A 23,576-nucleotide genomic window follows, 5' to 3' on the forward strand; every position below is an offset into this window, starting at 1 on the left:
CAGCAAATGCAAGTCCTCCCAGGTGAGAGATGTCTTGATGTCTTCAGATCAAGACAAATCAGCAGCATGATTATACAGCTTCTAAAGCTTTCAATAGCTCTTCTGAGCATGTGTGTGATTATCCCCCCTCACAGCCATCATGTGCGGCCCTCCTCAGTTTCACTATACTGCAGAGCCTGTTTGTGTTGCTCTGAGATTAGCTTCCTCACAGTTTGGTATTTTTCATCTAACCATTTCTTTTCTTGTGGCACCCATTATTTTCACATTTTTCTCTACCCACTTAGCATCCTTAGTTAGGGGTGTGGCCTATTTATTATAATTTTCTTCAATTTTCCATGGCCTCATCAAGGCAGTATTAGGCCTTTTTTGCTTAAAAAATCAAATTGTTTGATTTTGCATTTGATATTTTTTGCATGGTGTCCACCAAGATCAATGGTTTCATGAAGTGCCCCAAACTGAACCGCACAGTCTCTACCACAGGCATTCATGACAGGTGTGTACTGTTCTTGGGGCATGATCACAATGTATTGGGATGCGCCACATATAAGAGGTTCTTGAACCGGAGTAGAGCACATGGAAAAGCTTTTTGGGTTAAATAAGGCTGAGTCATCAGCATCAAAGGCATTGCTATTGAAGGGCCCAGGAGCTGCGTTGAATGCTCCTAGAACATCAACAATGAGGAGACATCTAGCACTGATAGAACCCTGAGAGTTAAAGCATCCTTTTGTTCCTCCCACCCAATGAAAGGGAAGGATTCTGCTGCAGATCAAGTTAAGGTGAAAGAACACTGACATTTGTTGTAGTTGAGGCATGGTGATGAAAACAGAGAAATACTGGCAACAGCCAAATGTCCTCCCAAGCTTCCCCACAGACAAGGCCACTCACTTTCAAGAGAGTCTGGGGGAATGCAGCAGCCTCCAGGGGGTACTTAGGTATATCACAGGTTGTGATACACCTAAGTAATTTAGGAATATGTGACTTCTCCTGCCTTTACCTTGTATTAGCATCTGCAATTTTTGAGGAGGAGCTGAACAAGAAGATCCAGGAGGCTTTGGAGTGTGAACTGGCTTGATTTGGTGCACCAGCATCAACAACATTTATGTAGACTGAGGTCCAGCCTATGCTGGAAACTCTCAGTGCACCAGAAACAATGGCATTGATGCCAATAACCAGAGGAACACTGGTAGTGAGGTCTCCCATGCTGTTGTTCATTTCCAGTGCATCAGAAGGGAAGCCTCCCCAACACCGAAATGCACTGGGATATGTAGCCCCCTAGTCAACCCAGACATTCTTTGATGTGTTGGTGGAAAGACAAGTGACCTCTCAGGTCACATAACCAATTCAATCATTGGATTCAGAATCTGAAGGTTTTTGGAAGTATGATCAGTGCTATCTTCCTTTAAAAAAAAAAAAAAAAAAGGTACTGGTACTCAAATACAGGATGCTTTTTTTTTTTTTTTGTATAGGGACCACAGGGCATATCAAGCAGTTACAGGAAAAAGGTTCCGGTACTTGGTACTGTCAAGTACCCCCTGGAAAAAAGCCCTGGAGATGGTTAGGGATCTGAGGACTTCTCTGAGCAGGAGGAGTCTACAGGTATCCTTTTTGCTCACTCTCCTCCACAGAAAGGGAAGAAGTCCATAACTGTGGCCCTCCTTTGCTGATTTTGTAAAGCAAATGTTTAATGACATTGACATTACCTTTTGCTTTAGAGAAGGAGGCTGAGCCCAATACACAGCTTTGGGATATCCTCTGATTTCTCAGTCCCCAAAGGAAATGGTAGTGCCTGTCCATGATATCCTTAATGAAACACACATGAGAATGTGCGAGATCTCCATATCTGTATCTCCAGTAAATAAGGAAGGTGAACGTGATGCATCACATTCAGAAGACTCCTGGATTTGACAAACACCTACCACATCAGACTGTAGTTAGTTGCACTGGTTATCAAGAAGGCCTAGCAGTCAAAGACACACTTTTTGGTGCCCCCTTGTGTGAAAGAATCATATTCTTGACCCTCTTTGGGAAAAATGTTATCAGAATGCTATCCTGACATCCCACATAGCATCCTACTAGTTTTTTATAGCTCAATATTGACTTCACAGCATTCTGGAAAAGGTCAAGGTACTCTCAAATTATCTTCCTCAGAAGAAATCTGATGACCCGAAAGGTCTAGTGGATAAGGATTAGGAGTGTGGAAAGTACATGACATTGAGAGCCTCTTCCTTAGGAATCTGTGTGCGCAGACTCTATGGCTGCAAGCTTTAGATCTTAGACTTGCTGACATGTCCTGCAAGGGAGATAATCTCTTTGGACATGAGGTAAAGGAGACAGTGGATCAGATGAAAGATCAATGTCTCCATGTTTCAGTCTCTCGCTCTCTCTCTGCAGTCGCTTCCAATCTGCTGTCCACATAATCCAGGAGGTACTTGAGTGGAGCACTGAAGAGGCATTATCCTGTACCCCCTGGCTTCCATTAGCAAGAGGGACCTTGTGTTTGTACAAGACAGCAGTGAATCCCAAAGCCACAGTCTGCTCCCCAGTCAGAACCTGGGACAGAGTTTTGACTGAATCTAGGAAACATACAGTGCTGAGAAAGCCCAAGTATAATAATGAAAATTACAAGCTCTTGTTATGATATTGTTTAATTGAAACCAGCCTTGTCTTATGTAATAAAAAGTATAAATTAAACAATTTCTGACACTATTTCTTATACACACTGATTCTGAATTACTTACTGTAAGTGAATCTCTATTTTTCTTAACACAATTGGCTAATTAGAATCAGGTTTTTAAATATTGGGTAACAAGTAAAGCAACTTGCAGAGTAAATCTTCATGGCTGAGTTTGGGCATACTGTCCTATATAAAGGTCCAAAATCTTTTGAGTTTGGTCTTCACCATAAAACTTATTGGGAATTTATTATGCCACAATCAAAAGAAATTTCAAAGGATGTGCAAAAGAAAGTGATGCTCATCTGTCTAGACAGGGTTACAAGACCATTTCTAAACATTTGAGGCTCTATCCATCCACTGCCAAACAGTCTTCTTATGAAAAAAGTTGAAAACTACAGTGATTTATATCCAGGAACAGCCCTACCAAGATGATCCCAAAAGCAAACCAGAAAATCATTCACAAAGTCACAAAGAACTCCAGACTAACATCTAAACATTTGTAGGCTGCTCTAGATGGGAGTGGTGTTCATGGGAGGATAACTAGGAAAGAAATCACTGCACTCTAAAAAGAACATTGCTGCCTGCCTCAAGTTCACCAAAGAACATGTGGATGGCCCACAAGACTTCTGGAATAATTTTCTCTTGACAGATGAGTCAAAAATTTAATTTTTTAAGTCACAATAACAAATGTTTGGCAAAATAAAACACTGCCTTCCAACAGTTAAATATGGTGATGAAAGTATCGTACTATGGGGGTGCTTTGCTACTTTAGAACTTGGATGACTTACCATCATCAATGGAACCATGAATTCTGCTTTTTATCAGAAAACTCTAGAGAAGACTATCAGGCCATCTGTCTGAGGTGAAGTTGAGCTGAAAGTGGGTCATGTAGCCAGATGACTCTAAACATGCAAGTAAAGAATAGCCGAAGAAGAGATTTTGTGTTTTGGACTGGCCAAGTTTAAAAGTCCCAACCAAAACCTATTAAAATGTTGTGGCAAGACCTGAAGCGAGCTGTTCCTGCAAGAAAGCCCTGAAATACTTCTGTATTTCTCAAGGACAGTATAAGAGACTGATTAATAGTTATAGGAAATGTTTTATTGAAGTTGCTGCTGCTTAAGGAGCTACCAATAGTTATTGGATGAAGAATTCACATACATTTTCATACAAGGATACTTATTGTTGAATCTGTTTGTTTGAGTTATTTGTTCAAAGGGGTTATCTTTCTCTTTTATTAGGATTTAGATTAAGATCCACTCATGTTTTGAGTTAACTGTGATAAAATACAGACCATCCTAGGGAGGTCACAAATGTTTTTATTTTCTCAGCATTGTAGTGCCATAGAGCATAATGGCAGATAAAGACCATATGGCCTAGCCACTCCACCCATCCCCCCTCTACTGTTCTGCTTTATAGTCCTTCTCCCTCAGAGATCCTGTATGCTTGTCCTTTGCTTGCTTGAAATCTGCCACTGCTCTCATCTCCACTACCTCCATAGGGAGGCTGTTCCATGTTCACCACCCTTTGTATAAAGAGGAATATTTCCTTAGATTACCCCCTTAATCTACACTTTCACTCTCATTGCAAGGCCCCTTGTTCCAGAGCTTTCTTACATTGAAAGAGGCCTGCTTCCTGTGTATTTAATCCTTGGAGGTATTTAAATGTCTTCTCTCATATCTCACCAATATCCCAGTGTCTGTTCCAAAGAACATCCTTGTAGGGAGAAGGCTAAGGTTTTACATAAACCATTGGCCCAGCATAACTTCAGATAGCTGGATTCTCACCATTGTTCAGAATGGGTATAGATTTTGTCAGTACATGCCAAATTGCTCTCTTGAGAGAATCACATCTCTCAGCATCAGGAGCTACTATTAAAGGTGACATAGTAACATGGTAATGATGGCGGATAAAGACCAAATGGTCCATCTAGTCTGCCCAACAATTAGCTTATGGTAGTAATTGCTGCTCCGTGCAGGTTACTCCCATGCAGAAATATTACACCATTCCTTTCTTGAAGCCTTGAGAAATCCGTAGTGCTTGTCCCAAACCCTTTTCGATTTATTAACTGTTCTTGTCTTTACTACCTCTTCTGGGAGGGCAATCCAGGCATCCATCACCCTCTCTGTGAAGAAACATTTCCTGATTTTGTTTCTGAGTTGTCCCCCCAGAGTTTCATATTGTAACCCCTAGTTCTACTGTTTCCTTTCCAACAGAAAAGGTTTGAAGTTTGTGCATTGTTAATACTTGTCAGGTATCTGAAGATCTGTATAATATCTCTCCTGCATCTCCTCTCCTCCAGGGTGTACCTTTTTAGATCCTTCAGCTTCTCCTCGTAGGTCTTCTGAAACAGATTCCACACCATTTTGGTAGCCCTTCCCCTGGACTATTTCCATCCTGTCTGTATCATTTTTGAGATACGGTCTCCAAAACTGAACACAGTACCTACTGGTGAGGACTCGCCAAGGACAAGGGCAATTTCACATCCCTTTTCCTGCTGGTTATACCTCTTTCTATGCAGCTCAGCACGATAGTCCTTCGCCCTCCTTCCCATCACATAGGGTTCTTTTGGATTACTGCACCCCAGGTGGATGACTCTGCACTTCTTGGCATTGAATTGCAGCTGCCAAATCTTCGACCACTCTTCAAGATTTCTTAAAGCATTGTTTATTCTCACTACTCTTTCAGATGTGTTCATTCTGTTGCAGATCTTAGTATCATCTATAAAAAGGCAAACTTTTCCTTCTAATTTCTCTACAATGTCACTCACGAAGATTCTGAAAAGAACCAGTCCCAAAATCGATCCTTGAGGCACTGCAATTAACACTGTTCTCTCATCAGAGCGGATTCCATTTACCATTATCCATTGTTTCCTGTCAGTCAACCAGTTAGTAATCCACTCCACCACCTTGGCGCCCACACCCAAGCTTCTCATTTTATTCATGAGCCTCCTATGAGACACCATATCGAAAGCTTTGCTGAAATCCAAGTAAATCACATTGAGCATTCTTCCTTAATCCAGTTCTCTAGTCACCCAATCAAAAAAGTCAGTTAGATTTGTCTGGCAGCACCTTCCCTTGGTGAATCCATGCTGCCTTTGGTCCAGCAACCCACTGGATTGTAAATAGTTCACTATCCTTTCCTTCAGCAGAGTCTCCATTAATTTTCCCATCACTGAGGTGAGGCTAACCAGTCTGTAGTTTCTAGCCTCCTCTCTGCTGCCACTCTTATGAAGTGGGACTACAACCACTCCTCTCCAGTCTCACAGCACCACTCCCATTTCCAGGGATCTATTGAACAGGTCTTTCAGCGGACTTCCAGCACATCTCTGAGCTCCCTTAGAATCCTAGGATGTACCTCATCCAGTTCCATGGCCTTGTCCACTTTCAGGTTTCCTAGCTCTTCCCATATATTCTCTTCTGTAAACGGGGTTGCATCTATGCTACTCCCATCCATGATCTTGTCAATCAGCAATGATCCTGCTCCAGGGTCTTCGTTAATGAACATCGAACTGAAGTATTTAATATTTCTGCTATTTTTCTTCTTTCTCCACACATTACTCCTTGTTACCTTTCAATTTTACTATACTACCACGGGCCTTTCTCCTTTCTCTGATATAACTGAAAAATGTTTTTGCCTTGCTTTACTTCTTTGGCCATCCTTTCTTCTGCTTGACCTTTTGCTTTCCTGATTGCTTTCTTCATCTCTCTCTGTTTCACCAGGTATTCTTCCCTGTGTTCCTCATTTTGGGATCCTTTGTACTTCTTGAACATTGTTCTTTTTGCCTTTATTTTTTTCAGCCACCTCCTTTGAGAACCAGATCAGTTTTTTCCCTCTTACTTTTGTTTACTATTCTAACATATAGATTTGTTGCCTTTATAATAGTTCCTTTTAATTTGGCCCACTGTTGTTCTACCTCCCCCATTTTTCCCAGTCTTCGAGTACTTACTCCAGGTTCGAACCCATTATGATAAACTTCATCTTTTTTAATTTAAACACTTGGATCCTCATGTGACCTCTCTGTATCCTATTTGCGATCCAGGTGGGCACCTACCCGGACATTAGAGACACTATCCCTGTGAGCACTAGGTCAAGTATCACCCTCTCCCTCATGGGTTCCATTACCATTTGTTTGAGTAGAGCTCCTTGAAGGGCAGCCACTATCTCTCTGTTTCTTGCCACTATCTCTCTGTTTCTTGCAGATTCAGCAGTAGGGATACTCCAAGCCACATCTGGCAGATTAAAATCTCCAGCGAGCAGCATGTCTTCGACCAGATCTCTGTCCGTTTCTTCTGTTTGAGTCAGAGGCCTGCAGACCATTCCACTGTAAATGGAAGTGCCACCCTGAGCATCCTAATTCCCTTCATAAGGGAGACTGGCTATGTTTCCTGAATTTGAAGGATCTGTACACCCACAGAGAGTATATCCCAAGTCACAGGAGCTATATCAGATTTTGTAATAGGAAAGCACCTCCTCCCTTACCGGGTTCTGCCTTTGCCTTGTGGCCATACCATGAGTATTCATAAAGAAGATGATTTTCTGTGGTCCAGGGGGGACTAAAATTTGCATGTACAAAGTATACAGGGAGATCCATATTCAGAAGCATTTAGCCAGTTAATGTGGAAATTAGCTGGCTAAATGAATATTTGGGAACTTATCCGGTTAAATTCTAGTCTGCTGATAAGTTTAGTTGGCTAAGTTGGAGGTGTTCCGGGGGCATAACTGGGAAGAGCTAAGTTATCTGGCTAAATGTGGTTGGGCCAAAGAGCTGTTCTAAAGTTAGCTGGATAAAGGTAGCCAGCTATATTCAGTATTGTGGCTGCACAGCTACCTCCAAAGTTAGCTGGATAAGTTTATCCCGCTATCTGGACAGTGACTGAATATGGCCCTCATAGAGTTTAGCCTCAAAGCAGATTTTATGCACACAAATCCGCTTTGAAAATTAGTATGTATGCACGGAAAGCAGTGCAACACACGTGCACTCATTTGTACCTGCTGGCCATCAGGTATAAATGTGTGCAAGTAGATTTATGCACATAGTTTTGAAAATTGAAAGTATGCATATAAATGCTATCCCTGCCCCCAGCTCTGCTCCATGGAATGCCTCTTTGCTCTGCACATAAAAGTATGTATGGAATCACTTCTATGTGTATTTTTATGCATTCCCCCCCAGCAATTTTCAAATCCCAGTTACACACAAAACCACATTTTGTGCACAAAAATGCTTTTGAAACTTGTACAGTATGTACAGTGATGCATGCATTTCCCTATCTATTTATTTTTAGTTTTTATAGACCGACGTTCCTGTATAATATACATATCATACCTGTGTACAAGGAAATAACTGTCGCCTTGGGGGCGGCTTACATTTTAACAAATAACATTTTAACAAATAACATTGTAACAATTAACAGCGAAACATAAAGGAGCTTAAAGGAGCATAAATGAACTTAGGGGAGATTAGAGGAGTTTACAGTAAAAACAATCATGACTAATTAAGTTTCAATAACGAGCTCTTCAGGAACTTATGGACAGGGTGGGGTCAAAAAAGGTCAGAGGCTAAACTGATAAAGTAGATCTTCCTGCTGTTAGTTCTTCAGGAATGCTTGTGTGAAGAACCAAGTCTTTAGTTTCTTTTTGAATGTATTGTGGCAGGGTTCAAGGCAAAGGTCTGGAGGGAGCAAATTCCAGAGTGTGGGGCCCGCTGTGGATAGTGCGCGTTTCCTCAGGGAGGTGTTTGCCGGCTGGGTGATTAGCAGGTTCTTGTATGCGCTTCTGGTTGGTTTCTTGGAGGTGTGTAGCTGGAGTTGATAAGTTGAGAGGAGCGATGTTATGTAGGGCTTTGTGTATCATCATAATGGTTTTAAAGTGAATCCTGTATTTAATCGGTAGCCAATGAAGCTGCTGAAGGATGGGGGTGATATTTTCCCTTTTTTTGGTGTTTGTGAGAATTCTGGCCGTGGCGTTCATTACCATCTGGAGTGGTTTGGTGGTGCAGGCGGGAAGCCCAGAAGGAGAGAATTGCAGTAGTCCAGTTTTGGGAGTATGATGGCCTGTAGAACCAGGCGGAAGTCTCTGTAGTTTAGTAGTGGTTTTAGTTTCTTTAGTGTTTGCAATTTAAAGAAGCATTCTTTCGTGGTGTTATTTACGAACTTGTTGAGGCTGAGTCTGTTGTCCAGCAGTACACCCAGGTCTCTTACTTGTGGCGAGGTAGAAGTGACAGGACATTGGCTAGCCGTTGGAGAGATGGGTGGAAGGTGATTTTCAGGAGCTATAAGGAGGATTTCAGTTTTGTTTGTGTTTAGGACCAGGTTGAGGCTGGCGAGTAGGTTGTTGATTGCTGCGAGGCAATTATTCCAATATGACATAGTTTTGTGTAGAGATTCAGCTATAGGGATGAGGATTTGTATGTCATCCGCATATAGGAAATGTGTTAGCTTGAGGTTGGTAAGAAGGTGACAGAGTGGGAAAAGATAGATATTGAAAAGAGTGGGTGAAAAGGAGGATCCTTGCGGTACCCCCATCTTGGATTCTATGGGGTGAGACTCTTTGTTGTTTACTTTGACCTTGTAGAACCTGTTTTCTAGAAACGATTTGAACCATTTGAACGCTGATCCTGTAATGCCTATATCAGTAAGACGCTGAAGTAGGCACGTGTGGCTCACTGTATCAAACGCTGAGGATAGATCCAGAAGAGCGAGGAGGCAAGGTTGACCTTTTTCCAGATTAAATATAATAGTATCTGATAGTGAGGCTAATAGGGATTCAGTGTTCCGGGTCTTACGGAAACCGAATTGGTTTGTGGTGAGGATGTTATCATCGAGGAATTCTGAAAGTTGTCTATTTACAATTTTCTCCATAATTTTGGCGATCATTGGTAGGTTTGCTATAGGTCTGAAGTTGGCTGGGTCGGTAGTGGGAAGGTTAGGTTTTTTGAGGAGAGGATTTTGAGCATTGCCAGCTTGAGTTGATTAGGGACATGGCCTTCAGTGAGGGAGCAGTTGATGATGTCTGCCACTGGTTTGGCAATGATATTAGGGATGGAGCTCAGCAGATTGGAAGGGATGTGATCCAAAGGATGGGATGAAGGCTATATCTTCTTGAGGATGTTCTCTATTTCTACGGAGGACGTGGGCTCGAATGTATCGAGCGTCACTTGGGTTGTATTAAGTTGTTGGCCGGTTGGGTTCGATGGTTGAGAACTGTAGGAGGTTGAGTAATTTGAGTGCGGTGAGGGCACATTGAGGGGGGCGACGAGTGTGGAGATTTTTTTGTCAAAGAAGTCTGCCAGTTCGTTGGCTTTGTTGAGAGCTTGTTCATCTGGTATGATGGGTGTGGATGGTTTAGTGAGGGCTGATACGTATGAGAAAAGGGCTCTTGAGTCGAATATGAAGTGGTGTATCTTTTTGGAGAAGAATTCTTTCTTGGTTTTGTTGATGTCATTTCTATATGTGTTTAGGCACGATTTGAAGGTAAGTAGGGTTGTCGTAGAAGGGCTTTTCCGCCATTTGTTTTCCTTGCTTCTGAGTTCCTGTTTGCGTGACTTCAGCTCACTTCTAGATCATTTGCTAGTCAAGAGCACTTCTCAGAAATGTGCAAACAAATCAGTGCACAAAACCATTTGAGTACTGGAGTTGCCTAGGGGTCATCATAAATTATTCCAAATCCCATCTGAATGCCTCACCTCATTTGGAGTTCTTAGGAGTTCTGGTGGACACGACAAGCCTTTCTTCCACAAGAAAGGGCCATCGCTTTGATGTCCACCATGGAAAAAATGAGGGAGAACAGACAGCATAGGACATGCTGAGGATGTTGGGCATAGTAGCATCAACAGTATATGTAACGCTCTTGGCATTTCTCCTCATGAGACAAACCCATTGGACACTAAGATCACAGTTGACTCCAAGCCACTCAAAATCTTGGAGATAGCATCCAAGCTACCTAACAGCTCCTGGCAGCTAATCCAATCAAATCTTACAAATGGAATTCTCTTCCAAATTCCTCCCATAAAAATTGTCCCAACTATGGATGCATCCAACCTAGGCTGTGAAGTTCTCATACAGTGACTCCACACCCAGAGCTTTTGGTCTGCTCAGAAAAAACTTCATCAAATACATTTCCTAGAGCTGAGGGCAATCTTGAATGCTCAAAAACTGATAAAATTATCCTAATCCAAATGGACAACCAGGTAGGTTATGCTTTATCTAAACAAGCAGGAAGGAATAGGATGGTACTTCCTGTGGTCGGGAAGTGGTAAATATATGGCATTTCTCAGAAAGGGAAATCCCTCAGAGCCACATACTTGCTAATGAAGGAGAATGTCCTAGCAGACAGACTGAGCAGGTACCTGGAACTATGCAAGTGGTCCTTGGACAGGGATATCAAATCAGATTTTCCATGAATGAGGAATATTCAGTGTGAATCTGTTTGCATCTCCTTTGAGCAACAGAGTTCCTCAATATTGTTTGATGAAAGGGTCGAAAGATAAGCTAGCCTCAGGTGCCTTCTCTCTTGATTGGAGAGAGGGTGTGTGCATAACTTTCAATTTCCTGAAAGCTATGCACACACCCTGTCTCCAATCCAGAGAGAAAGCTATTAGTGTAGCTGCATTTTTCCTGGAGGAAAAGTCCATTAACCATTATTAAGGTAAAGTTGCAGAAATCCACTGCTAATTCTTATAAGCTGCTTGGAATCCTGCCAGGTACTTCTGCCCTGGATTGGCCACTGTTGAAAACAGGATACTGGGCTTGTAAGACCTTTGGTCTGACCCAGAATGGCAAGTCTTGTTATTTTCCCCTAATGACAAAGACTCTCCTGAACTTAGAAGAGAGGGACTATGAACTTCTTAGCCCCTTATTGGCTGTGAGACAGGTTTGGTTCCCACTTCTTTGGGACTTGTCCATCCTGTTCATTTGGGGAATTCTCCCACACCCATCGCACAGAATCTGGGAACGTTACTCCATCTCAGCATCAGGACCCTAGCCCTCACAGCCAGGATGTTGAAAGGGAAGTACTCTGTTTCCTGAACCTGCCTAATGAGGTGTTTCAGGTCTTCCTGGCTTCTAAAAGAGACTGCATTAGTAGGTCATATGGTTTTAAATGGAACAGACTTGCCTTCTGATGTGAGGGAAAGGCCGCCTCTTGCTCTACACAAAATCTCTTTAATACCTACTACATATGAGCCTGTCTGAAGATTAACTCTGCTAGGGTTCACCTCAGTGCATTTGACATTTATCACCTTTTACTTGTCAGAGTTATGCAAGATTTGCTTTTATTGAAGTACTCATTAAACCTCCTGTTGTATCTTTGGACCTCAGTGTGGTACTATCCCAGCTGATGTAAGCTTCATTTTGAGATGTTAGACTTCTATGTGTTGAAGTACCTGACGTAGAAAGTCATATTTATGGTGGTGGGCACTTTGGGGCAGGGTCAGTGAGCTCCAGGTTCTAGTGACTTATACAAAATGTCCGAGCCCGCCCCCTAAAGGCCAGCCAATCGCGGAGGCTCTCACTGTGAGCCAATAACACGCGGCCCTAGAGGGGCTTTAAATCCAAGTGCTCCTCCGGCGCTGCGCGACAAAGGAGCGCGCCCCTTTGTGCGCCCCTGTAGTGCAGCCTTTCCTTAGCCATTTCCACCTCTCACACCTTTCTCCTCAACCACTGACCATACCTGATACCGAAAAAGGCCAAGTTAACTCCTCCTAGCTCTCCACACCACTTAAAGATGCAAACCTTTACTATCCCCATCATCACCAAATGCCTCAGAACTAGAGAGAATCTCTCCCCAATTCACACCATCCAGCAAAAAAGGCTAATCGCTATCATAATCTCATCAGTTACACAACTTCTGGGCCTCTCGCTATTCACGTTGACGCTGTTTAATGCCCAATCTCTCTCCAAAAAAACCCACATTCTTTTAATGATTGTCTCTTGGAAGCCAAACCAGACATATGTGCTATCACAGAAACTTGGTTGAAACCCACGGACACAGTTCTAATAAATCAACTTCCCGCTCAAATTTATGACATATTCTCGATCCCAAGACTCAAGAAAAGAGGGGGCGGACTCCTCCTGGCAGCAAAGAAAGGCCTAAATATAACCCTTCAACATTCTAACCCAGGCTCCAACTTAGAATGTGCATTCTTCAAATCCAAACAGCTCCAAATCTGCCTTATCTACGCTCCCCCAGGAAATCTAGAAACAGACCCATCTCCCCTCATTGAATACATTGCCAAACACATCAACTATGACTCCCCAGCAATACTAATGGGAGACTTCAACCTACACGTTGATTCAGCCCCTCGCTTCGCCAACTGCGATACTCTCCTATCTACGCTCCAACACCTAGGCTTCAAACAGATCGTCAACAGCCCCACTCACAAAGCGGGCCACACCTTGGACCTAATCTTCATGAATGAGGGCATCTCTCTCTCTCTGATAATCCCACATGTACACCTGTACCTTGGTCGGATCACCAGGTCATCGCTACAGTCCTCAAGACGTCAGACACCCTCCCCCCTTCCCTCCCAAATCCACTGTCCATTACAGGAAACCCTGTTGTTCTGATGCTTTAAGTAGCCAACTCTCCAAGGAATTGCCTCATCTCGACCTCTGACGCAAATGTGGCCATAACCTCTTGGTATACTATCACCAACAAAGTAGCAGACCTAACCTGCCCCCTAATCACTAAAGTTCCACACCGGTCCCTGGACAACAGAAAACCGTGGTTCACACCGGAACTGAAGGCTATCAAACTCGACCTCAGAAAAAAGAACATAAATGGCGCAAAAATCCCTCTCCTTCGAATCAAGCACCATACAAATCTACCCTCAACATATACAGGAACACCATTTTTAGAACAAAGAAAGATTTCTTCGCTAAAAAAATTCACCATTTCATCTTTGACTCTAAAGCCCTCTTCGCCTACATCTCTGCTCTGACCAAACCCACCCCTCCGACCATTCCAGAAGACCAAGCACTCATCAAAGCTACAGAACTGGTGAACTACTTTGAGAATAAAATTATCAACCTCACCAGACCTCTCTCCTCCTCTAACCCACCGCCCCCACCCTCGGTCGCAACCCCAACTCAACTGGGCGCAAGGTTAGAAACTTTCCAAACCACATCTTCGCTCGAAATCGAAAACATTCTCAGGAAACTCAAACCGTCCTCCCACCCATTAGACACCATTCCGTCGAACCTCCTCATCTCAATCCCTAACACCATTGCGAAACCCATCGCAGGAATCATTAACTGTTCGCTAACTCAAGGTCTTGTCCCAGACCCATTAAAGCTAGCCATCCTGAAACCTCTCCTAAAAAACCCCAACTTATCTACAGCGGATCCATCAAACTTCTGTCCCATTGCCAATCTACTCATCATTGCCAAGCTTATGGAGAAAATAGTTAATAAGCAACTCACAGAATACCTGGAGGAACATAAGATTCTAGCTCCTTCACAATATGGATTTCGCAAAGCACTTAACACAGAATCCCTTCTAATCTCCCTCACTGACTCCATTATCCTGAGCATGGACAAAAGACAACCTCTACTACTTGTTCTCCTAGATTTATCTGCAGCCTTCGACACGGTCAACCATACTATCCTTTTAGACCGGCTCGCAGACATTGGTATCACAGGTACCGCACTCAACTGGTTCAAATCCTTTCTCGGCAACAGAGCCTTCAAGGTAAAAATAAACAACAAAGAATCGCACCCAGTCAGCTCCAATCTGGGAGTCCCCCAAGGATCTTCCCTTTCACCAACACACTTCAACATATATACCTTCTACCTCTCTGCCACCTGCTTACCAAGCTAAAGATCAAACACTATCTCTATGCGGATGATGTGCAAATTCTCATCCCTATTATGGAATCGCTGCATAAAACACTAAGCTTCTGGAATAGCTGCTTCCATGAAATCATCACGCCCCTCTCCAGTCTCAATCTAGTCATCAACAAGGAAAAGACGTAAATCATCATCATCTCGCAGGGGGACAGCCACTCTCCCCTCATTTCGCCTCCCGCTATACCCGACAACTACAAAACCTCGTCTTACGTAAGAGATCTGGGTGTGCTCCTGGACAACCAGCTGAACCTCAAAAGATTTGTAAACACGACTAAGGAATGCTTCTTTAAATTACAAGTACTAAAAAAGATGAAACCCCTTCTGCATTTGCAGGATTTCCGCTTGGTTCTACAATCAATCATCCTCACAAAAATCGACTACTGTAACTCCCTGCTTCTTGGCCTTCCGGCCAACACCATCAAGTCCCTGAAGATGTTACAGAACTCTGCTGCCAGGATCCTGACTAACTCAAAAAAGAGTGACCACGTCTATCCTCTGCAACCTCCACTGGCTCCCTATCAAATTCAGAATACTTTATAAAGTTCTGTCCATCTTGCACAAATCCATACACAATCTTTCCTCTATTGATCTCACCATCCAGCTGCGCCCTCACACCTCGGTCAGACTGATTAGAAGAGCCTACCAAGGCACTCTATATGCCCCCCAAGTAAAATCATCCCTAAGGAAAAGAGCCCTATCCACGGCAGGCCTCATGCAATGGAACGCTCTCCCACCAGACCTCTGACAAGACCCCTGCCCAATTTCCTTAAAAAAACCCAACTCAAAACGTGGTTATTTAAATCAGCGTTTCCAGAACCGCCAGGGTAGCCTACCAACTCACAGTAGCTTGTCCCATGGCACCCAGCAAGCATTGTATATTGTATTAAGTTAACTCTGCATCTGTTAATCCCTCTTGATCTGTGCTCACTTACTCTTCAGACTAATTCCATGCCTTTTGTATCTCATTTATTAAGGCTTTGTACCTCATTTATTTATTAATTTGGTTTGTCTTTGGTGCAATCATAGCCCATCCTATGTAATGTTATCTATGCAAAGTATATTCTATGTTTAAGGTTCTATGTAATGCTCTCATGCGAAGTTATTGTTCCACTGTAAACTGGTTTGATTTGATTTCTATACAAGAAGATTGGTATATAAAAGCTAAAAATAAATAAATAAATAATAGTCATTCTGCGCATTCATTCCAACTTCCTGCCTTAAGACAGTGTCAAACTTCCACCATAACCAGTCAGTCAGTCAGTCCTTCCAGTATTTTTCCAATCCGCATGTCCACAAAGGTGAACAGGCCTTACACAGTTTGGACTACAAGAGAGAGCCTTAGTCTGTTATCTGGAATGGACTGAAGCCCTTAAAATCCTCCCAGCTTTTTGTTTCTTTTGACCCAAATAAATCTGGAATTGCCATAGCCAAATGCACACTATCTAATTGTATAGCAGATTGCATCTCTTTCACTTATACCCAGGAAGACTTGGTTCTGAAAAGGCATGTCAAGGCTCATAAAGTCAGTGCCATGATGGTGTCTGTCGCTCATTTAAGATCAGCCTCCACAGAAGAGATTTGAAAAGCTGTGACATGGAGTTCAGTTTATACATTTGCATCTCATTACTGTTTTTACAGTGACTCCGATGTGACAGCAAGTTTGGTCAGTCTGTCCTGAAAGGTTTATTTGAGTTTTAGAATCCAACTCCTTCCCCTCTAGGGCCCATTCTTTTTATTTTCAGGTTGCCTTCTGTAATATATATAAAACATTTTCAAAACGGCCTCTGTCCAACAAAATATATTTGTGCCCATTGGCACTGTTCATGTTGAATTTCTCCCCCTCCCCCCCCCCCCCCTTTTTTTTTTTTGTTGTTAAAGGCAACCTGTTGCTAGGGATTTCCCCACCTGTGAGAACTCTTAACATCCTACTTGTCCTCAGAGAAAGCATAAGTTACCAGAAGCAGGTGTCTCAGAGGAGAGCAAGATGTAAGTCCTCACAGAATTTGTCCCACCTCCCCTAGGAATTAGCTTCTCATATTGGCTAAATTAAAGAACTGAGGAGTGCCTTGCATGATGACTGTGACAAGGGACAATACCACACAGGCTCGGAAGAGCTATTGAAAGCGCTAGAAACTGTGAAATAATGCTGACAACCGGTGTTCTGTTTGACATCACCTGCCTGTGAGGACTTACATTCTGCTATCCTTGGAGAGCACCTGCTACTGGTAAGTAATTTACATTTATATATCTGTAGGTATTAAAAATGGTAATTAGACTGATTTCTACCTTGGTCTCCTCCTCTTCTTTTAAAAACGCTTGAGTTTCTTTGCTAGCCACTTGATTATACCCTTGATTATTTAATTTTTTTCATCATTTTATTTGCAATGAAATATGAGGCCTAAGAGTACCAGATAAAATAAATAACAAACATCATGTGTCGCAATTACAAGAATTAGGGTATATATAAGGCAGCTTGCCTGACAACTGAGGATACAAACTATGGCCTGGACTTATCAAAATGCGAAAAATATCGCATGCGATAGGAAAAGGGGTGTGTTTTATGGTAGTAGGCAGTTTTTCGCAAAGTGCACTAATACCTATGCAAAATGCTAACCTTTTCACACTTTGTGATACATTTCAGAATTGTTGTATTTCCTGCATACAACCAACCGGGTGGACCATTTTTAGTAGTTTTGAAGTTCCTGGAGAGCCAGCCTAGCTATCTGGCCCATCCGAGAGAGAGACTGCCTAGCCATAATGCCCTCACACTAGATAGGTATTTATATCTCTATGGGAAGCCCACCTAGTAATTTGAGGTGAGGTTTAGGTATTAGTGTAGGGGTTAGGAGCCACTTTGACATTCAAAGTGAGACGTACGAACAGCACAATGCTCTCTTGTGAAGATTTGAGGACCTTCGGAGTGAGGAAACTCAGCCAAAGATGAGATTTGTGCAATGTTCTCTCAACCTAGTTTGATGGACTCTCTACCTGGGTAACATCAAGCTAGGTTGAGAGAACATTGCACTGTGCTGTTCATACGTCTCACTTTGACATTCAAAGTGGCCCCTAACCGCTACACTAATACCTACACCTCACCTTGAGTTACTAGGTGGGCTTCCCATAGAGATATAAATACCTATCTAGTGTGAGGGCATTATGGCTAGGCGCGCTTTCTCTCTCTCTCTCTCTCACTCTGACACGCCCTGATAGCTAGGCTGGCTCTCAGGGAGCTTCAAAACCACTAAAACCGGCATGGGCAAAAACATCGCAATGTGCAATAAAGCCCTATCGCACGGCTTGATGCTAATGAAAAAGGTGTAGTTAAAATCAGGGTTAAAGCCATGCGATAGGGCTTCGCAAAACTGTGAGCCCAGCCCACTCCCGTCCCTAACTCCTCCTCTTTTTCAGATTTGCATCGCACCATGTGTTATGGTGCTATCGCATGTGTTAAAGGCGCTTAAAGCATGTGAAAATGCCATAACACGATTTGATAAATGACCCCCTATGATTTATGTAGTTGTATGCGCAAATGGAATTCTTACTTTGAAATAATTTGTACCTATGTTATATACTTATTTTACTATTTTATTGACTTTTGAAATATTTGCGTTTGTTTTTTTTTACAGGTTTTAATCATATTTTACCCTACTTCTATGTGATCTATTTCACCTGTTTACTGATCCATCGAGAAGCCCGCGATGAGCGCCAGTGCAAGAAAAAATATGGCTTGGCCTGGCAAAAGTATTGCCAGCGTGTGCGCTTCCGCATCTTTCCTTACATCTACTGATATGTTCCCAGTGTATCTTACAAAAAGCTCCTGCTCTTCTTTTTTTTGTCCCAGTTTTCTCCTGCTCTTTTAGGTTTCCAGATCAATCGGACCCAGCCGTTTTTGGGCTATGGTGCACTGAGCCTTCATTCGCAACTACCCAAGTATTCTTCCCCTGTTTGTTTATATTCACCTCCCAATTGAGCCCAGCCATCAAAGCAACATCATAGGTCCCTTTGTAATCTAGCTAACATGGACTTTGTCTGGCTAGGAGGTGTTACCATTTAGTGATTGTGACTATGTCCTCTCCGCCCCCTCCCCCTCCCCTCCAGGGGCTTGACAACATCCCCAGCCTCTCTCTGCCCAGAGAGCCGAGACATGGTCCTGGAATTGACTCCAGGACTTCCATGTGGTGGCACTCACTGTTGCAGCTGAGCCACAGGCCAGCCTTAGCTTTTGGCTTGTATGTAAATTCTGTAGCCTGCGCTTTTGAGAATATGATTTATTTTTATTTAGTAAACTAGTGAAAGCCAACTAAGGTATTACATGTCTGGCAACATCAACCGACCCACTACTTGGTTCTTTCCTAGAAACAGTCCTTTTCTTTTATGTAGTTTCTCCACCACATTCTTGGTAAAGGAGAATGTATTTTTGCATCAAATAAATGGGCTTATTTTGAAATATCGAAGTAATAGGAATGACCAGAAAAATCTGGGCAAGGTAAAAAGAGGAGCAAAATACTAAAATGAAACTTTTTAATTCACAAAAAGGTAATTTTATTATAACACATGCTTCTAATAAGTGTTTGATACTACTATTTTGAAGCCAAGGTTTAGAAACTATTACATACATCTGGAAAAATTTTTCAACTTCTTCTGCAACTACAGACGTTTCTCATTTTGTGGGACTTACTGTTTGCCGAACCATAAATAGCATATTTTCTACTTTTTATCTACTCTTTTAACAGACTATAATATTAGATAATTTTACAAACTGCAGTACCTTCATATAAATTTATTGGGAGACTAGTAGAATTTCCATTCAACTTTCTCTTCTTGAATGGTTTGATGGTTGCCATAAATGAACACCTTAAAAAGACAGCCCATTTTATGGACTAGTACTGAAAAGAAGTGTTTCTAGTGTTATTGCTGGTATGCACCTTGACCTAGTATTTAGCTTGCTCTGACTTTTCACTTTATGTAGCATAGTAAATGTTGACACTGTATATTTTAGCTTTTCAGTTTTTGAGTGTGGTATTCAAGTTTTTAGTGTGGGATTTATTTTTTTTTATAAAGAAAACATCAGTATTTTAAAAATTGTGCTTTAGTTTAGTTTTGTAAAGTATTACTACTAATGTGATTTCAGAACTTTGAAGATTATTTACTACAGGGTTTCTCAAACTGGTTTTCAGCCTATCCCTAATTAATAAGAAATATTTCTATACATTGGAGGCAGTGCATGCAAATAAATTTCTTGCATATTTATTGGAGAAATCCTGACAACTTGACTGGTTTGTTGCCAGGAAGAACAGTTTGAGCACCCCTGATTTACTATATAGTATCAATACATTTTAAAATGTAGGAAATATATATTCTTAATCCAAAGTTTGTGAATTTGGCATTGCTACCTCAAACAGAGATTAACTGCCTTTTACACAGTTGTATACAGGAAAGTGAGATTTTTGGGGGAAGATATTACTATTAAAATATTTTTACATTTGTTACTTAGAATTTTTGTAGCTCACTAACTTTAATATATTTTTGTATTTGAAGCTATTTGAAATTCTTTATCAGTGATACAATTTACACTGTGTTTTTTTTATCCTTACATTTGTGAATACTATCCCATTGCAATTGTATAATTCTACATTTTTAAAAGGGCTTTGAAAAGTTTAGAAAATGTGAATATCCAATTGAGTAAATTTTGGTAAAATTAAATAATTTTAAAGCTATCATCGTAGATATATATTAAAAATAATTTCCCATTGGGTGAAATTTCCTAATACATTTAAATTTAGAGTATTAAGTTCTCTCACAAAGTACCAGTTGGTGTTTTGCACATAGATTTGAGGACACAGAAGAATTTTAATGACTCCATGACTGTGTATTGTGACAGGAAGCTTAATGGCTGTCTTTGTAATGTGAAATGTAACTTGGTGTTTTTTTAAATATCAAATATTTGGGATTGATGTAAATAGTCAATATTTTGCTTTTCAATTGCATATAGTTTCACGTGATCATGATATTCCACTTGCAGATCAGATTATATGATTCCGAAGGTTGCTAAACACTTTTGCAAAAATAGGTTTACAAGGAATTGGCAAAGATCTAAAATGGTGCTTGTGCACTACCTTCTAAAGTCTAAACTAACAAGTTCAGGTCTGTTACTGAAAAAAAAATTTTGAAGTTCATATTTAGTGTCTGGTATACTAAGCATACATAGTCTTAAAATTAGGAGAAGTTCTTTAGGTCATGTGGCCCTTTGTTTTAGTGAACAATTCTGACCGTCAGAAATTGCTTTTGCTTGTTTTTGCTACTGATGTTAAGTTTACTTGAAACTGTGGATGTGTTAATGCAAAAAGGTTGTATGCTAAAATAAAGGTTTATACTAAATTGAACATACTGACTAATCACTTATTTGGATGATTCGAGAATGTATATAAAATATATCTATTCTGCATCTAGAAAGTTCATATTGGTTGTACTGTGGCTCTTAGTAGTTCACATATTACTAAACAAAGTGAGGCTAGTGTGAGTACTATTCTTTTCCGATATTTTCTGTGGCAAAATTTTCTTCTTCCTGTTCCAAACAGTAGAGCTCAGTCATTGTAAAGTGTCATGTGACAAAGAGCAACTCAGAAAGGAAGCTACTTTTAAGAGCAGTCAGTACTGCATTTTTTAATTCTAGAAAGGATTTACAGTAGAAAAAGATTCAGAATATGTGGATCAAACTTTATAGCAGATAAGAACTTTACATGATACACTATATGAGGTAGATTTTCAAAGGGTTACGTGTGTAAGATACACGCGTAACCCCCGAAAACCTACCCCTGCCTCTCCCTGCGCGCGCCGAGCCTAAGTCCCGGGGCTTGAAAAAATGGGTGTTCGGGGGTGGGACCGAGGCCTCCGGAACAGCCACCGGGCCCGGGGGATGGAGAGCCGGCAGGTGTAACTTCTTCTACAAAGGTCGGGGGGGGGGGGGGGGGTTAGTTAGGGCTGGGGGGCGGGTTAGATAGGGGAAGGTGTGGGGGGCGGAAGGAAAGTTCCCTCCAAGGCCGCTCTGATTTCGGAGCGGCCTCGGAGGGAACGGAGGAAGGATGCTCGGCGCGCGCAAGTTGCACAATTGTGCAACCCCTTGCACAATTGTGCAAGGGGTTGCACAATTGCACTATCTTACAACCACTAATGCTGCCTAGAGCTTTAACATACCTCTATGCTCTTGTTCAATGACTTAGTAAGATATGATGATGTTGAAAACATACTGCTTATTGCTCCGGAGCTAGCACGACCCTTTCAATACCACAGGAGTTTACTACAGATTAGCACCAACATATATGATTGCCTCCATTCTGGAATGTCCTGAATGCCACCATGTACCTCTGAAGATCCCATCCCGAAACCTGTGGGGTTAATCACACGAGATGTGCTGTATGCAATAGTAATCGAAGGAGAATATGGTATCCCTGAATCACCCCAGCTCATTTCTGAAGTATAGATGAATAACAGATATTACCAAGGGACTGAAGTGAGTATGTAGAAGTACCTGCACACTATGAAGACCATGAAGCAATCAGATAAAAAGCAGGCACCCCCAGCAGTGCAAGTTCTGAAAAGAGAATGCATGGCACATTTGTGATGAAAAATTAGAATTCCAGAAAAGAAAATCGATGAGTATATAATATATTTGGTAATGCCAACACATGCCCAAATACAAGGTTGCAAGAGCTGCAGGGCACAAGCTTTGATGTCCCAGGCAGTAGGCCGGGAGTGTCCTAAGGTTGCCCGGAATACATAATGGAAAGCCTGAGATGCGTTGATACGTGTGCCGTGTTTGCATTGCTTTTCAAGATCTCTAAGACTTGCGCATCTGCCTCATGATAACAGAACCGAAGCATAGGTTAGCCAAACCTGGAATTACCTATATGGATAAGTATGGCAAGAGTTGTGCTGTAGACTGGCGTCCCAAGATATCTGGTGAACAAAGCCGAGATGGCAAGCAATATAGGGATGGACAGAAGAGCAGAAAACAGTGCTACGGGGTATCCCATGTAGTGCTTATTGACAACGCTACTGCAGCAGGGGAAAACCAGTCAGCTAATCGTCTTAATGTGAGATTGCAAGAGTCACTGAAATAACAGGGGCAAGATATCGAGGCCATATATAGCTAGGCAGAGAGAATGAAAAGCATGGTTTATGTAAATCCCTAGGCATAGCAACACAGCTACAGTGCTTTTGGCATTGATTTACTATTGGACGTATGAAAATTGTTAAATTATATCGTTTTAGAAGAAATAGATCTGCCAAGATACAGAGCAATGTGTCTAGTGACTTTTCAGTTAGAGAAGTAATTACTGTTATAGAGTGAAGTGCTGCAAGAGCCTAGGGATATGCAGGAAGGTCTTTAGAATGCATGGTGGGAAACCGGAGAGATGGTAATGGATCCCCCCCATATTACAAGAGATGCTTGCTAACCATACCCTACTTCCTGACTGAATGAGGAGAGTAACCTCTTAATGGTACCAGTGTCATGCAAGCTATGATATCTCTGCATGCATACCAGGGGTTTAGAGTGCTTCTGAGAGTGAGACACAAGCGATTTTGCAACCAGAGAATGCAGCACATGCTTCTCAGCTAAGGAATTCTGATGGCAATTGGATATTAACTATGGGGGCATAGGCCACCCGAATAAGAGAATTGATTCCAAACTGCAGAGGGAAGGGGGAAAAAGGGGGAGGGGGTCCTCAATTGTAATATGCATTTTGATCACACACCTTATGGTTGCCAGTAGCAACTTCAACTCAGTTACCTGCACATGTAAGGGAATTGGATTCAGATAACCAAGAGGACCCCAACTTCTGTGGTCTGGGGGACATATGGGAAAAAGCACATGGCTGCTTCTATGGCCAAATCCATAAGCAAAGCACACCAAGTAGCACTGTCTGAATTTTCAAGAATGCTAGTCTTCCAGTAAAAAATATTACTAGCTGCAATTTTTATGAGTTTATAAGGCTTGGGGATAACTGCATGGAGTGGCAGATACTATGCTTAAGAGAAGCATGGGGTAATATGCACTG

At 41.9% G+C, this 23,576-nt stretch overlaps 1 protein-coding gene across 1 annotated transcript in view; it reads left to right on the forward strand.

Moving 5' to 3' along the window:
* LBR (lamin B receptor) overlaps positions 1–18,439 on the forward strand; it is a 183,667-nt gene extending 165,228 nt beyond the window's left edge. The window contains exon 14 of the mRNA XM_029593088.1: positions 18,144–18,439. Within this exon, the coding sequence (XP_029448948.1) occupies positions 18,144–18,304 (161 nt within the window). The 3' untranslated portion in view covers positions 18,305–18,439. The remainder of the gene's footprint in view (positions 1–18,143) is intronic.
* The last annotated feature ends 5,137 nt before the right edge of the window (positions 18,440–23,576 follow it).

The sequence above is a fragment of the Rhinatrema bivittatum genome, chromosome 3, assembly GCF_901001135.1.
Source record: "Rhinatrema bivittatum chromosome 3, aRhiBiv1.1, whole genome shotgun sequence".
NCBI lineage: Eukaryota > Metazoa > Chordata > Amphibia > Gymnophiona > Rhinatrematidae > Rhinatrema > Rhinatrema bivittatum.